General features: G+C 44.9%; 1 protein-coding gene across 22 annotated transcripts in view; it reads right to left on the bottom strand.

Moving 5' to 3' along the window:
* LOC118376166 (unconventional myosin-XVIIIa-like) overlaps positions 1 to 13,529 on the bottom strand; it is a 220,504-nt gene that overhangs the window by 92,526 nt on the left and 114,449 nt on the right. For all 22 annotated transcript variants that reach the window (XR_008136457.1, XR_008136460.1, XR_008136458.1 and 19 more), the window contains 6 exons: positions 13,136 to 13,312; positions 11,081 to 11,291; positions 7,418 to 7,560; positions 7,201 to 7,301; positions 6,970 to 7,033; positions 6,639 to 6,783 (listed from right to left, as the gene is read on the bottom strand). Coding sequence is in view for 18 of the 22 variants with exons in the window: in XM_052518612.1 (XP_052374572.1) it covers positions 6,639 to 6,783; positions 6,970 to 7,033; positions 7,201 to 7,301; positions 7,418 to 7,560; positions 11,081 to 11,291; positions 13,136 to 13,312 (841 nt within the window). In the remaining 4 variants the exon portion in view is untranslated. The remainder of the gene's footprint in view (positions 1 to 6,638; positions 6,784 to 6,969; positions 7,034 to 7,200; positions 7,302 to 7,417; positions 7,561 to 11,080; positions 11,292 to 13,135; positions 13,313 to 13,529) is intronic.

The following is a 13,529-nucleotide window of genomic DNA, read 5'->3' as shown; positions in this document are numbered from 1 at the left end:
CTCCTAATGCAAGACAATGCTAGACCTCATGTGGCTGGAGTATGTCAGCAGTTCCTGCAAGAGGAAGGCATTGATGCTATGGACTGGCCCGCCCGTTCCCCAGACCTGAATCCAATTGAGCACATCTGGGACATCATGTCTCGCTCCATCCACCAACGCCACGTTGCACCACAGACTGTCCAGGAGTTGGTGGATGCTTTAGTCCAGGTCTGGGAGGAGATCCCTCAGGAGACCATCCGCCACCTCATCAGGAGCATGCCCAGGCGTTGTAGGGAGGTCATACAGGCACGTGGAGGCCACACACTCTACTGAGCCTCATTTTGACTTGTTTTAAGGACATTACAAAGTTGGATCAGCCAGTAGTGTGGTTTTCCACTTTAATTTTGAGTGTGACTCCAAATCCAGACTGCCATGGGTTGATAAATTTGATTTCCATGGCCCGTCCTTGGACAATGTACTATCTGACCTCCAAACGAGCTTCAATGCCATACAACACTCCTTCCGTGGCCTCCAACTGCTCTTAAACGCTAGTAAAACCAAATGCATGCTTTTCAACCGTTCGCTGCCTGCACCCGCACGCCTGACCAGCATCACCACCCTGGATGGTTCCGACCTTGAATATGTGGACATCTATAAGTACCTAGGTGTCTGGCTAGACTGTAAACTCTCCTTCCAGACTCATATCAAACATCTCCAATCGAAAATCAAATCTAGAATCGGCTTTCTATTCCGCAACAAAGCCTCCTTCACTCACGCCGCCAAACTTACCCTAGTAAAACTGACTATCCTACCGATCCTCGACTTCGGCGATGTCATCTACAAAATTGCTTCCAACACTCTACTCAGCAAACTGGATGCAGTTTATCACAGTGCCATCCGTTTTGTCACTAAAGCACCTTATACCACCCACCACTGCGACCTGTATGCTCGAGTCGGCTGGCCCTTGCTACATATTCGTTGCCAGACCAACTGGCTCCAGGTCATCTACAAGTCCATGCTAGTTAAAGCTCCGCCTTATCTCAGTTCACTGGTCACGATGGCAACACCCATCCGTATCACGCGCTCCAGCAGGTGTATCTCACTGATCATCCCTAAAGCCAACACCTCATTTGGCCGCCTTTCGTTCCAGTACTCTGCTGCCTGTGACTGGAACGAATTGCAAAAATCGCTGAAGTTGGAGACTTTTATCTCCAACTTAGCCGATACCAGCTAATTATCAAAATCCAGAAAACAGCCGTTAAATTCTACAACCACCTAAAAGGAACCGAGTCCAAAGCCGTAACCTACAGAGAGATGAACCTGGAGAAGAGTCCCCGAAGCAAGCTGGTCCTGGGGCTCTGTTCACATATCCAAACAGAACCCACAGAACCCAAGGACAGCAACAGCAACACAATTATACCCAACCAAATCATGAGATAACAAAGATAATTACTTAACACATTGAAAATAATTTACCTAAAAAACAGAGCAAACTAGAATGCTATTTGGGCCTAAACAGAGAGTACACAGTAGCAGAATACCTGACCACTGTGACTGACCCCAAGGAAATGTCTCTATTCCTCTGAAAAGTTTGTGGGTGTAATGTTAACTGTTGTTAATTATCTATTTCACTTACTTTGGCAATGTTTAAAAAAAATATATTTCACCTTTATTTAACCAGGTAGGCTAGTTGAGAACAAGTTCTCATTTGCAACTGCGACCTGACCAAGATAAAGCATAGCAGTGTGAACAGACAACACAGAGTTACACATGGAGTAAACAATTAACAAGTCAATAACACAGTAGAAAAAAAAGAGAGTCTATATACATTGTGTGCAAAAGGCATGAGGAGGTAGGCGAATAATTACAATTTTGCAGATTAACACTGGAGTGATAAATGATCAGATGGTCATGTACAGGTAGAGATATTGGTGTGCAAAAGAGCAGAAAAGTAAATGAATAAAAACAGCATGGGGATGAGGTCGGTAAAAATGGGTGGGCTATTTACTGATAGACTATGTACAGCTGCAGCGATCGGTTAGCTGCTCAGATAGCAGATGTTTGAAGTTAGTGAGGGAGATAAAAGTCTCCAACTTCAGCGATTTTTGCAATTCATTCCAGTCACAGGCAGCAGAGAACTGGAACGAAAGGCGGCCAAATGAGGTGTTGGCTTTAGGGATGATCAGTGAGATACACCTGCTGGAGTGCGTGCTACGGGTGGGTGTTGCCATCGTGACCAGTGAACTGAGATAAGGCGGAGCTTTACCTAGCATGGACTTGTAGATGTAAACATACGGTATGCTTCACATGCCAATAAAGCCCTTTAAATTGAATTGAGAGTGAGAGAATAAAAGAGTAAGAGAGTTTGAGTGAACAGACAGTAGGGACATGACAAAATGTGCACCGGGGCCTCCCAGACTGTAGGGACATGACAAAATGTGCACCGGGGCCTCCCAGACTGTAGGGACATGACAAAATGTGCACCTGGGCCTCCCAGACTGTAGGGACATGACAAAATGTGCACCGGGGCCTCCCAGACTGTAGGGACATGACAAAATGTGCACCGGGGCCTCCCAGACTGTAGGGACATGACAAAATGTGCACCGGGGCCTCCCAGACTGTAGGGACATGACAACATGTGCACCGGGGCCTCCCAGACTGTAGGGACAAGACAAAATGTGCACCGGGGCCTCCCAGACTGTAGGGACAAGACAAAATGTGCACCGGGGCCTCCCAGACTGTAGGGACATGACAAAATGTGCACTGGGGCCTACCAGACTGTAGGGACATGACAAAATGTTCACCGGGGCCTCACAGACTGTAGGGACATGACAAAATGTGCACCGGGTGTGAGTGAGTGCAAGCGTGGCAACTGTTGTTGACATGAGACTGGTCTAGCCCCAGCCCACCCCCCGCAGCTTCATGATTCCACCCAACTCAAAACCCTGCTGCAGCCCTGTGTATATGAAAGACAAGCAGCACACACGCACGCACACGCACGCAGAGAACCATGGAGATGAGGCAGTCTGGAGCCTAATGATTCTAAAAAGTTCATTACCACATTCATCTAGGTCTGTGACTGCGGGGGAGGCAATATCAGAGAGCATGAATAAACATTCTCTAGACTAGCAGCACAGAGACACAGCTATTATATCTGTCTTTATTAACATAAGAGAAATGTCTGCACACATTCAACACTCCAACAGTTTTATAAATTAAACAACTACAAATAACTTTTCCCAGCCTCCTTTGTGCGCAGCGAGAGAACAAAGTTAGCACTCCTCTCTCGGAGGCCTAATGAATGGCTCGGCATGTGGCCTGTTCATATCTTCCAACTCATTATTTAATTAAACCACTCATGGATGAGAAGTAAATGTAATTTACGATGCCATCGCGCTTCATTTGAGTATGTATTCCTTATCTCTGGGAAATAACACACACACACACACACACACACACACACACACACACACACACACACACACACACACACACACACACACACACACACACACACACACACAATCATTTAGATTTTGATCACGGCACATCTGTGTGTTTTTTCAATGCAAAGCATGAATGGCCTTACAGTAAAGGACTCATAGCCTATACACATACATACATGCATACAGTACATACATACAGTACATACATGCATATAGTATATACAGTACATACATACAGTACATGCATGCATACTAGAGGTCAACCGATTTATCGTAATGGCCCAAAAATTAGGGCCGATTTCAAGTTTTCATAATTGGAAATCGGTATTTTTGGACACCAATTTGGATTATATATATATAGTTTTTTTTTAACGCACCTTTATTTAATCTATTTAACTAGGCAAGTCAGTTAAGAACACATTCTTATTTTCAATGACAGCCTAGGAACGGTGGGTTAACTGCCTTGTTCAGGGGCAGAACGACAGATGTTCACCTTGTCAGCTCGGGGGATTCAATCTTGCAACCTTACAGTTAACTAGTCCAACGCTCTAACCAGCTGCCTATCATTGCACTCCACGAGGAGACTGCCTGTTACGCAAATGCAGCAAGCCAAGGTAAGTTGCTAGCTAGCATTAACCTTATCTTATAAAAAAAAAATCAATCAACCAATCATAATCACTAGTTAACTACACATGGTTGATGATATTACTAGTTTATCTAGCGTGTCCTGCATTGCATATAATCGATGCGGTGCGTATCGTTGCTCCAATGAGTACCTCACCATAAACATCAATGCCTTTCTTAAAATCAATTCACAGAAGTATATATTTTTAAACCTGCATATTTAGCTAAAAGAGATCCAGGTTAGCAGGCAATATTAACCAGGTGAAATTGTGTCACTTCTCTTATGTTCATTGCACGCAGAGTCAGGGTTAATGCAACAGTTTGGGACGCCTAATTTGCCAGAAATTTAAGTAATTATGACATAACATTGAAGGTTGTGCAATGTAACAGGAATATTTAGACTTATGGATGCCACCCGTTAGATAAAATACGGGACGGTTCTGTATTTCACTGAAAGAATAAACGTCTTGTTTTCGAGATGATAGTTTCCGGATTCGACCATATTAATGATCTAAGGCTCGTATTTCTGTGTGTTATGTTATAACTAAGTCTATGATTTGATAGAGCAGTCTGACTGAGCGGTGGTAGGCACCAGCAGGCTCCTAAGCATTCATTCAAACAGCACTTTTGTGCGTTTGCCAGCAGCTCTTCGTTGTGCTGTTTATGACTTCAAGCCCATCAACTCCCGAGATTAGGCTGGTGTAACCGATGTGAAATGGCTGGCTAGTTAGCGGGGTGCACGCTAATAGCGTCACTTGCTCTGAGACTTGGAGTAGTTATTCCCCTTGCTCTGCATGGGTAACGCTGCTTCGAGGGTGGCTGTTGTCGATGTGTTCCTGGTTCGAGCCCAGGGAGGAGCGAGGAGAGGGATGGAAGCTATACTGTTACACTGGCATTACTAAAGTGCAAGAACATCCAATAGTCAAAGGTATATGAAATACAAATGGTATAGAGAGAAATAGAGAAATAGTCCTATAATTCCTATAATAACTACAACCTAAAACGTCTTACCTGGGAATATTGAAGACTCATGTTAAAAGGAACCACCAGCTTTCATATATTCTCATGTTCTGAGCAAGGAACTCAAACGTTAGCTTTCTTACATGGCACATATTGCACTTTTACTTTTTTTTTCATTATTTAAACCAAATTGAACATGTTTCATTATTTATTTGAGGCTAAATTGATTTTATTGATGTATTATATTAAGTTAAAATAAGTGTTCATTCAGTATTGTTGTAATTGTCATTATTACAAATACATGTTTTGTTATAAAAAAATGTTTTATTATTAAATATCGGCCGATTAATCGGCATCGTCTTTTTTTGGTCCTCCAATAATCGATATCGGTATTGAAAAATCATAATTGGTCGACCTCTAATGCATACAGTACATACATAAGGTACATGCATGCATACAGTACATACATACAGTACATACATAAGGTATATGCATGCATACAGTACATGCATGCATACAGTACATGCATGCATACAGTACATACATAAGGTACATGCATGCATACAGTACATACATACAGTACATACATAAGGTACATGCATGCATACAGTACATACATGCATACAGTACTTACATGCATACAGTACATACATAAGGTACATGCATGCATACAGTACATACATGCATACAGTACAGGCAGCACATACAGTACATACATACAGTACATACATAAGGTACATACATAAGGTACATGCATGCATACAGTACATACATGCATACAGTACAGGCAGCACATACAGTACATACATACAGTACATACATAAGGTACATGCATGCATACAGTACATACATGCATACAGTACAGGCAGCACATACATACAGTACATACATAAGGTACATGCATACATACAGTACATACATGCATACAGTACAGGCAGCACAGACAGTACATACATACAGTACATACAGCACATACATACATGCATAGTTATGTTGTTTTTTTATGTATCACTGAAAACTTTCTAAGAGATCCCTGTTGGGAGCAGCAAACACTGAGTGGACACAACAAAGCTGCCCCTCCCTCTGCCTCCTGCCCCACCCTCCTACCCCTGCATCCTACCCTCCTCCTGCCCCTGCCTCCTTCTCCAAACTCTTAAAGGGATACTTTGGGATTTTGGCAATGAGGCCTTTAACCTACTTCCCCAAAGTCAGATGAACGTGTGGATACCATGTTAATGTCTCTGTGTTCAGTATGAAGGAAGTTAGAGGTAGTTTTGCTAACTAGCATTAGTGCAATGACTGGAAGTCTAGCGCTAGTTAACAACTTCCTTCAAACCACACGCTGAGACATAAACATGGTATCCATGAGTTTATCTGACTCTGGGGAAGTTGATAAAGTGCCTCATTGCCAAAATACCGAAATATCCTTTTAACAGCCACTCTACCCCATGTCTACCTCTCTGGCTGGCATGTTGGAACTGCGCTTTATCTTCTCCTATAACTAACAATCACTTACTGCATCCTAACCTGACTGGATTCATTCAGAGTTCTCAGTCAATTAGTTCAGTGAGTTGGGTAGTGGGCCAGCAGAGATCCTATAGTGAGTAGGACAGGGCTAGGGGTCCTTACCTTTGGTGGCCCCTGCGGCCCCCAGGTGGTAGATGGTCCCCAGGATGAGCCACAGAGCCCTCTGCTCCTCCACTGAGATGCCCAGCACCTTCATGGCTGCCTGCAGCTTGGTGAACTGCTGAGACGACTTCTGTTTGTCCTCCAGCTACAGAGAGAGGGAATGGAGGGAGGTGGATGAAGGATACAGTTAAGACAGTTTTCCAGTTGTCCTACACACACACACACACACACGCACGCACGCACGCACGCATGGAAGCACGCACACACACACACAATTCAGAAAATGACATATAATACACATTATAATAAGAGCATAATAACAGCATTTTACTTTAGACTGAGGCACAATTCCGAAGGCGCTGTTCTCTGCAAAGTGGTTAAAGTGCAGCTCCGTTCTGAGAGGAAACAGAGGAAATTAACAGGTTCAAAGGACAGTAAATAGCTAGTTTAAACCACAAGGTTAACATGAGAACAAGATTATATACACAAGACCAAGCTTCTACAATGGACTGCAACCACTCACTTCAATTCAATCCCAATTGAGAGGGTGTAGAGGGCTCACCTGAGAGTGCTGTCAGCTCCGGACATCATGTAGTAGAACACGTTGAAGGTGGACTCAGTCTCCGGCCGTTTGGTCACTCTCAGCTTCTCAAGCAGCATGGTCTGAGGTACAGGAAAAGGATAACAAGATATCAATATGTGTGTGTGTGCGTCAGTGTCTATGCCGTGTGTGTGCGTGCGTCAGTGTCTATGGCGTGTGTGTGCGTGATACTGCCTACCTGTATGGATGCGGAGGCCACCTGGCCAGCCTGGTCGAAGTCCAGAGAGACAATCTGAGAGAAGCGACTAGCATTGGTGTTCATGGAGGTGGAGCTGTTTCCAAATGCTTCCAGGATAGTGTATACTGCCTGCCACTTCTCCCCTGCACAGACCGAGGGATGGAGGGAGGGGGGAAGAGTACAATTAGTGGAAAGTTTTATTTATTTCAAATATCATGTCAGTGTTTTGGGATTTCACATTCAATACTGTTCCACTGGTGAGGGGATTAGACTACCATCTTTGATAATCATGTCATGTCAGTTAGGCTTTGTCAATTATTCCCTTAGTGGAGCTCATTTCCCTATTTTGACATCAAGCTGAGCAGGAACGCCTCATCACTCAGAGAGTAGGGCTACCAGTCAGACTCACTTAACCCTAATGATCAAGCTGAGCAGGAACGCCTCATCACTCAGAGAGTAGGGCTACCAGTCAGACTCACTTAACCCTAATGATCAAGCTGAGCAGGAACGCCTCGTCACTCAGAGAGTAGGGCTACCAGTCAGACTCACTTAACCCTAATGATCAAGCTGAGCAGGAACGCCTCGTCACTCAGAGAGTAGGGCTACCAGTCAGACTCACTTAACCCTAATGATCAAGCTGAGCAGGAACGCCTCATCACTCAGAGAGTAGGGCTACCAGTCAGACTCACTTAACCCTAATGATCAAGCTGAGCAGGAACGCCTCATCACTCAGAGAGTAGGGCTACCAGTCAGACTCACTTAACCCTAATGATCAAGCTGAGCAGGAACGCCTCATCACTCAGAGAGTAGGGCTACCAGTCAGACTCACTTAACCCTAATGATCAAGCTGAGCAGGAACGCCTCATCACTCAGAGAGTAGGGCTACCAGTCAGACTCACTTAACCCTAATGATCAAGCTGAGCAGGAACGCCTCATCACTCAGAGAGTAGGGCTACCAGTCAGACTCACTTAACCCTAATGATCAAGCTGAGCAGGAACGCATCATCACTCAGAGAGTAGGGCTACCAGTCAGACTCACTTAACCCTAATGATCAAGCTGAGCAGGAACGCCTCATCACTCAGAGAGTAGGGCTACCAGTCAGACTCACTTAACCCTAATGATCAAGCTGAGCAGGAACGCCTCATCACTCAGAGAGTAGGGCTACCAGTCAGACTCACTTAACCCTAATGATCAAGCTGAGCAGGAACGCCTCATCACTCAGAGAGTAGGGCTACCAGTCAGACTCACTTAACCCTAATGATCAAGCTGAGCAGGAACGCCTCATCACTCAGAGAGTAGGGCTACCAGTCAGACTCACTTAACCCTAATGATCAAGCTGAGCAGGAACGCCTCATCACTCAGAGAGTAGGGCTACCAGTCAGACTCACTTAACCCTAATGATCAAGCTGAGCAGGAACGCCTCATCACTCAGAGAGTAGGGCTACCAGTCAGACTCACTTAATCCTAATGATCAAGCTGAGCAGGAACGCCTCATCACTCAGAGAGTAGGGCTACCAGTTAGACTCACTTAACCCTAATGATCAAGCTGAGCAGGAACGCCTCATCACTCAGAGAGTAGGGCTACCAGTCAGACTCACTTAATCCTAATGATCAAGCTGAGCAGGAACGCCTCATCACTCAGAGAGTAGGGCTACCAGTCAGACTCACTTAACCCTAATGATCAAGCTGAGCAGGAACGCCTCATCACTCAGAGAGTAGGGCTACCAGTCAGACTCACTTAACCCTAATGATCAAGCTGAGCAGGAACGCCTCGTCACTCAGAGAGTAGGGCTACCAGTCAGACTCACTTAACCCTAATGATCAAGCTGAGCAGGAACGCCTCGTCACTCAGAGTGTAGGGCTACCAGTCAGACTCACTTAACCCTAATGATCAAGCTGAGCAGGAACGCCTCATCACTCAGAGAGTAGGGCTACCAGTCAGACTCACTTAACCCTAATGATCAAGCTGAGCAGGAACGCCTCATCACTCAGAGAGTAGGGCTACCAGTCAGACTCACTTAACCCTAATGATCAAGCTGAGCAGGAACGCCTCGTCACTCAGAGTGTAGGGCTACCAGTCAGACTCACTTAACCCTAATGATCAAGCTGAGCAGGAACGCCTCATCACTCAGAGAGTAGGGCTACCAGTCAGACTCACTTAACCCTAATGATCAAGCTGAGCAGGAACGCCTCATCACTCAGAGAGTAGGGTCAGACTACTTAATCAGATCAGACTCACTCAGAGAGTAGGGCTACCAGTCAACTCACTTAATCCTAATGATCAAGCTGAGCAGGAACGCCTCATCACTCAGAGAGTAGGGCTACCAGTCAGACTCACTTAACCCTAATGATCAAGCTGAGCAGGAACGCCTCATCACTCAGAGAGTAGGGCTACCAGTCAGACTCACTTAACCCTAATGATCAAGCTGAGCAGGAACGCCTCATCACTCAGAGAGTAGGGCTACCAGTCAGACTCACTTAACCCTAATGATCAAGCTGAGCAGGAACGCCTCGTCACTCAGAGAGTAGGGCTACCAGTCAGACTCACTTAACCCTAATGATCAAGCTGAGCAGGAACGCCTCGTCACTCAGAGAGTAGGGCTACCAGTCAGACTCACTTAATCCTAATGATCAAGCTGAGCAGGAACGCCTCGTCACTCAGAGTGTAGGGCTACCAGTCAGACTCACTTAATCCTAATTGCCTAATTGAAACTTATAGAGCCTACTGCACCTCCCATAGCAGCTCCCCTGTTTAACAGTCTAGTCTAGTAGTGGCTGGTGGCTGGGTTATGGAGCTCTCATTAGCCCATTACAGCTAACCAGGAGAAGCTGAGGAGTTTTTTGCTAATTATCCCCCAGCTCCACAGGGCATCATTAGGGGCTCCCCTCATCCATCAACCCCCCCCACCCACACACACACACATATGCACACTAACATTCTCTCACACACACACACACACACACACACACAGGGCTCCCCTCATCCATCAACCCCCCCACCCACACACACACACATATGCACACTAACATTCTCTCACACACACACACACACACACACACACCTGGAATACTGAGCCAACCACAACCGCTCTTCGAACCAAAAGGTTTTGAAGCCAGCTTCCATCGAGCTGTCCCTCTCTCCTACTCCTCTCCCAAATTCTCAGTAATACCCTTACACTCTCCCACATGCCTACCTCTCTGGCTGGCTGGCATGTTGGAACTGCTCGTTATCTTCCCCTACTAACACATCTACTGCACCTGTTATAACGGCTAGATTTCTGCTGAGTTCTCAGTCAATTAGATGACACCGATCTAAATCAGTAACAACTCAGTGAATGTCCTCCTGTGTACAAACACATGTGGAGCCATTAGATTATTTCCTTAATTAGCTATTAGGCTATTAAGACTAATTACCTACAGAGTAATTAAGTTACTTAATAGCCGTGGTGGTTTAAATTAACACTGAAGTAATTAAGCCACCATCTCGGACCAAACTAAGGTGATTATAACAGTCCTTAAACATTCTTTACATTTTATTTATACATTTCCCTCAGTCATTTAATATACAAAAATCCCTGAATACTAGCTTTACTGCTTGCTGGGAGGAAATGAGCTGGCCAGAAGGAAAGAGGTTAACTCATCATAGTGGAGGACTCTCTCACCAGAGAAGATCTTTCCGGTGCTGCCAGCGATGGAGACCAGGTACTGGACCAGGTGTTGACAGTTGGTGGTCTTGCCGCTGCCGCTCTTCCCCAGCAGCACGATGGACTGGTCCTGACGCGTGGTCAACAGGTTCCTGTAGGCCGACTGAGCCACCGCGTAGATGTGAGGTGCCGTGTCCTCTCGCCTGCAACCCTTAAACATGTACATCACCTGATGGGACCGAGGAGAGGGAGGGAGGGAGAGGGGTTGGGGGAAAGAGAGGTACAAAACATTTTAACTGTAGTTCACCTCTAGTCCTCCCAGTGACTCCTGTACGGTCCTCAGAGGGGCTCTCTGTGTGTGTGTGTGTGTGTGTGTGTGTGTGTGTGTGTGTGTGTGTGTGTGTGTGTGTGTGTGTGTGTGTGTGTGTGTGTGTTCACACGCGCGCATCCTTAAAATTGCCACATTCCCAGCTAAGCACCCTGTCTGTAAGGTCTAATGGGTAGTAGTTCCATTATGAGTGATGAGAGTTAAGTAGATAATACAACCTACAGGCCTCCTCAATACGGTCACCTCTAAATCTCATTAGGATAATTGGATTTCATTGTCATGTTGTGGACCACTGGAGATGTCCCTCTCTATCCTCCTAGTCATCTCTCCTGTTTTAATTCATCCAACCTCCTCTCCCTAACAGGAAATACGATGTCATAATAGCAAGGAAATACACAATAAATAATAGCATGAAGTACACCACAATGCGTACATCAAACAACATACATCATACCATTCTAAACGGAGAATAAACCAGAATCACATCAGTGGAGTGGTACAGATACACTACCGTTCAAAAGTCACTTAGAAATCTCCTTGTTTTTGAAAGATAAGCACATTTTTTGTCCAATAAAATAACATAAAATTGATCAGAAAAACAGTGTAGACATTGTTAATGTAAATTACTATTGTAGCTGGAAGTGGAAGATTGGAAGATGGAAGATTTTTTTATGGAATATCTACATAGGTGTACAGAGGCCAATTATCAGCAACCATCACTCCTGCGTTCCAATGGCACTTTGTGTTAGCTAATCTTAAAAGGCTAATTGATCATTAGAAAACCCTTTTGCAATTATTTTAGCACAGCTGAAAAAATAGTCCTGATTAAAAAAAAACAATACAACTGCCCTTCTTTAGACTATTTGAGTGTCTGGAGCATCAGCATTTGTGCGTTCGATTACAGGCTCAAAATGGCCAGAAGCAAAGAACCTTCTTCTGAAACTCGTCAGTCTATTCTTGTTCTGAGAAATGAAGGCTATTCCATGCGAGAAATTGACAAGAAACTGAAGATCTCATACAACGCTGTGTACTACTCCCTTCACAGAACAGCGCAACCTGGCTCGAACCAGAATAGAAAGAGGAGTGGGAGGCCCCGGTTCACAACTAAGTAAGAGGACAAGTACATTATAGTGTCTAGTTTGAGAAACAGGTGCCTCACAAGTCCTCAACTGGCAGCTTCATTAAATAGTACTCGCAAAACACCAGTCCCAACGTCAACAGTAAAGAGGTGACTCCGGGATGCTGGCCTTCTAGGCAGAGTTCGTCTGTCCAGTGTCTGTGTTCTTTTGCCCATCTTAATCTTTTATTTTTATTGGTCAGTCTGAGATATTACTTTTTCTTTGCAATTCTGCCTAGAAGGCCATTATGCCGGAGTCTCAAGAAGGACAGTTTTTTTTCAGCTGTGCTAACATAATTGCAAAAGGGCTTTCTAATTATGAATTAGCCTTTTAAAATTATAAACTTGGATTAGCTAGCACAACGTGCCATTGGAAGTGAGTGATGAATGCTGGTAATGGGCCTCTGAATGCTGTCTCTGCAGTGTCCAGCTACAATAGTCATTAAACATGTCTACACTGCATTTCTGATCAATTTTATGTATTTTTAATGGACAAAAAATGTGATTCTCTTTCAAAAACAATAATATTTCTAAGTGACCCCAAACTTTTGAACGGTAGTGTATGTAGTCTATGTTCTCATGAAATGTGTGAAGACATGCATCTGCTGTGTGGGTCCTCTCTCCTCACCTTCTCGGAGTACATGGAGGGAGCGCTGAGGGGATTGATGATGATCATGTTGGGCCCGGCGTGTGTGTGGATGAGGTTTCCCCCGTAGCGCTGCCGCAGGGAGTGCATCACACTGGACTCATTGAGGTACTGTAGCAAGGCCAGGTCCTCAGAGCGGTCAAATGACGGGGGGTTCGCCTGGGACAGGAGCAAAGGTCAAAGGTGAACGATTAATGACAGAGAAGTGTTGTAATACTAGAGCTTTATTAAAGGAACACTCAGCAATACGAAAACATCATACATAACTGAGACTCTGGCTGTCTGAAGTGGGACTGCTCACAGAAACGACCAAAAACAACAGAATTCGGATCTGCCAAGACTACCACCCTGCCTTTTGATAAGCCAAGTTAAAGTT

Source organism: Oncorhynchus keta, chromosome 1 (assembly GCF_023373465.1).
Source record: "Oncorhynchus keta strain PuntledgeMale-10-30-2019 chromosome 1, Oket_V2, whole genome shotgun sequence".
NCBI lineage: Eukaryota > Metazoa > Chordata > Actinopteri > Salmoniformes > Salmonidae > Oncorhynchus > Oncorhynchus keta.
Note: the sequence above shows the minus strand (reverse complement) of the source record. Positions and strands in the feature narration are given on the sequence as shown.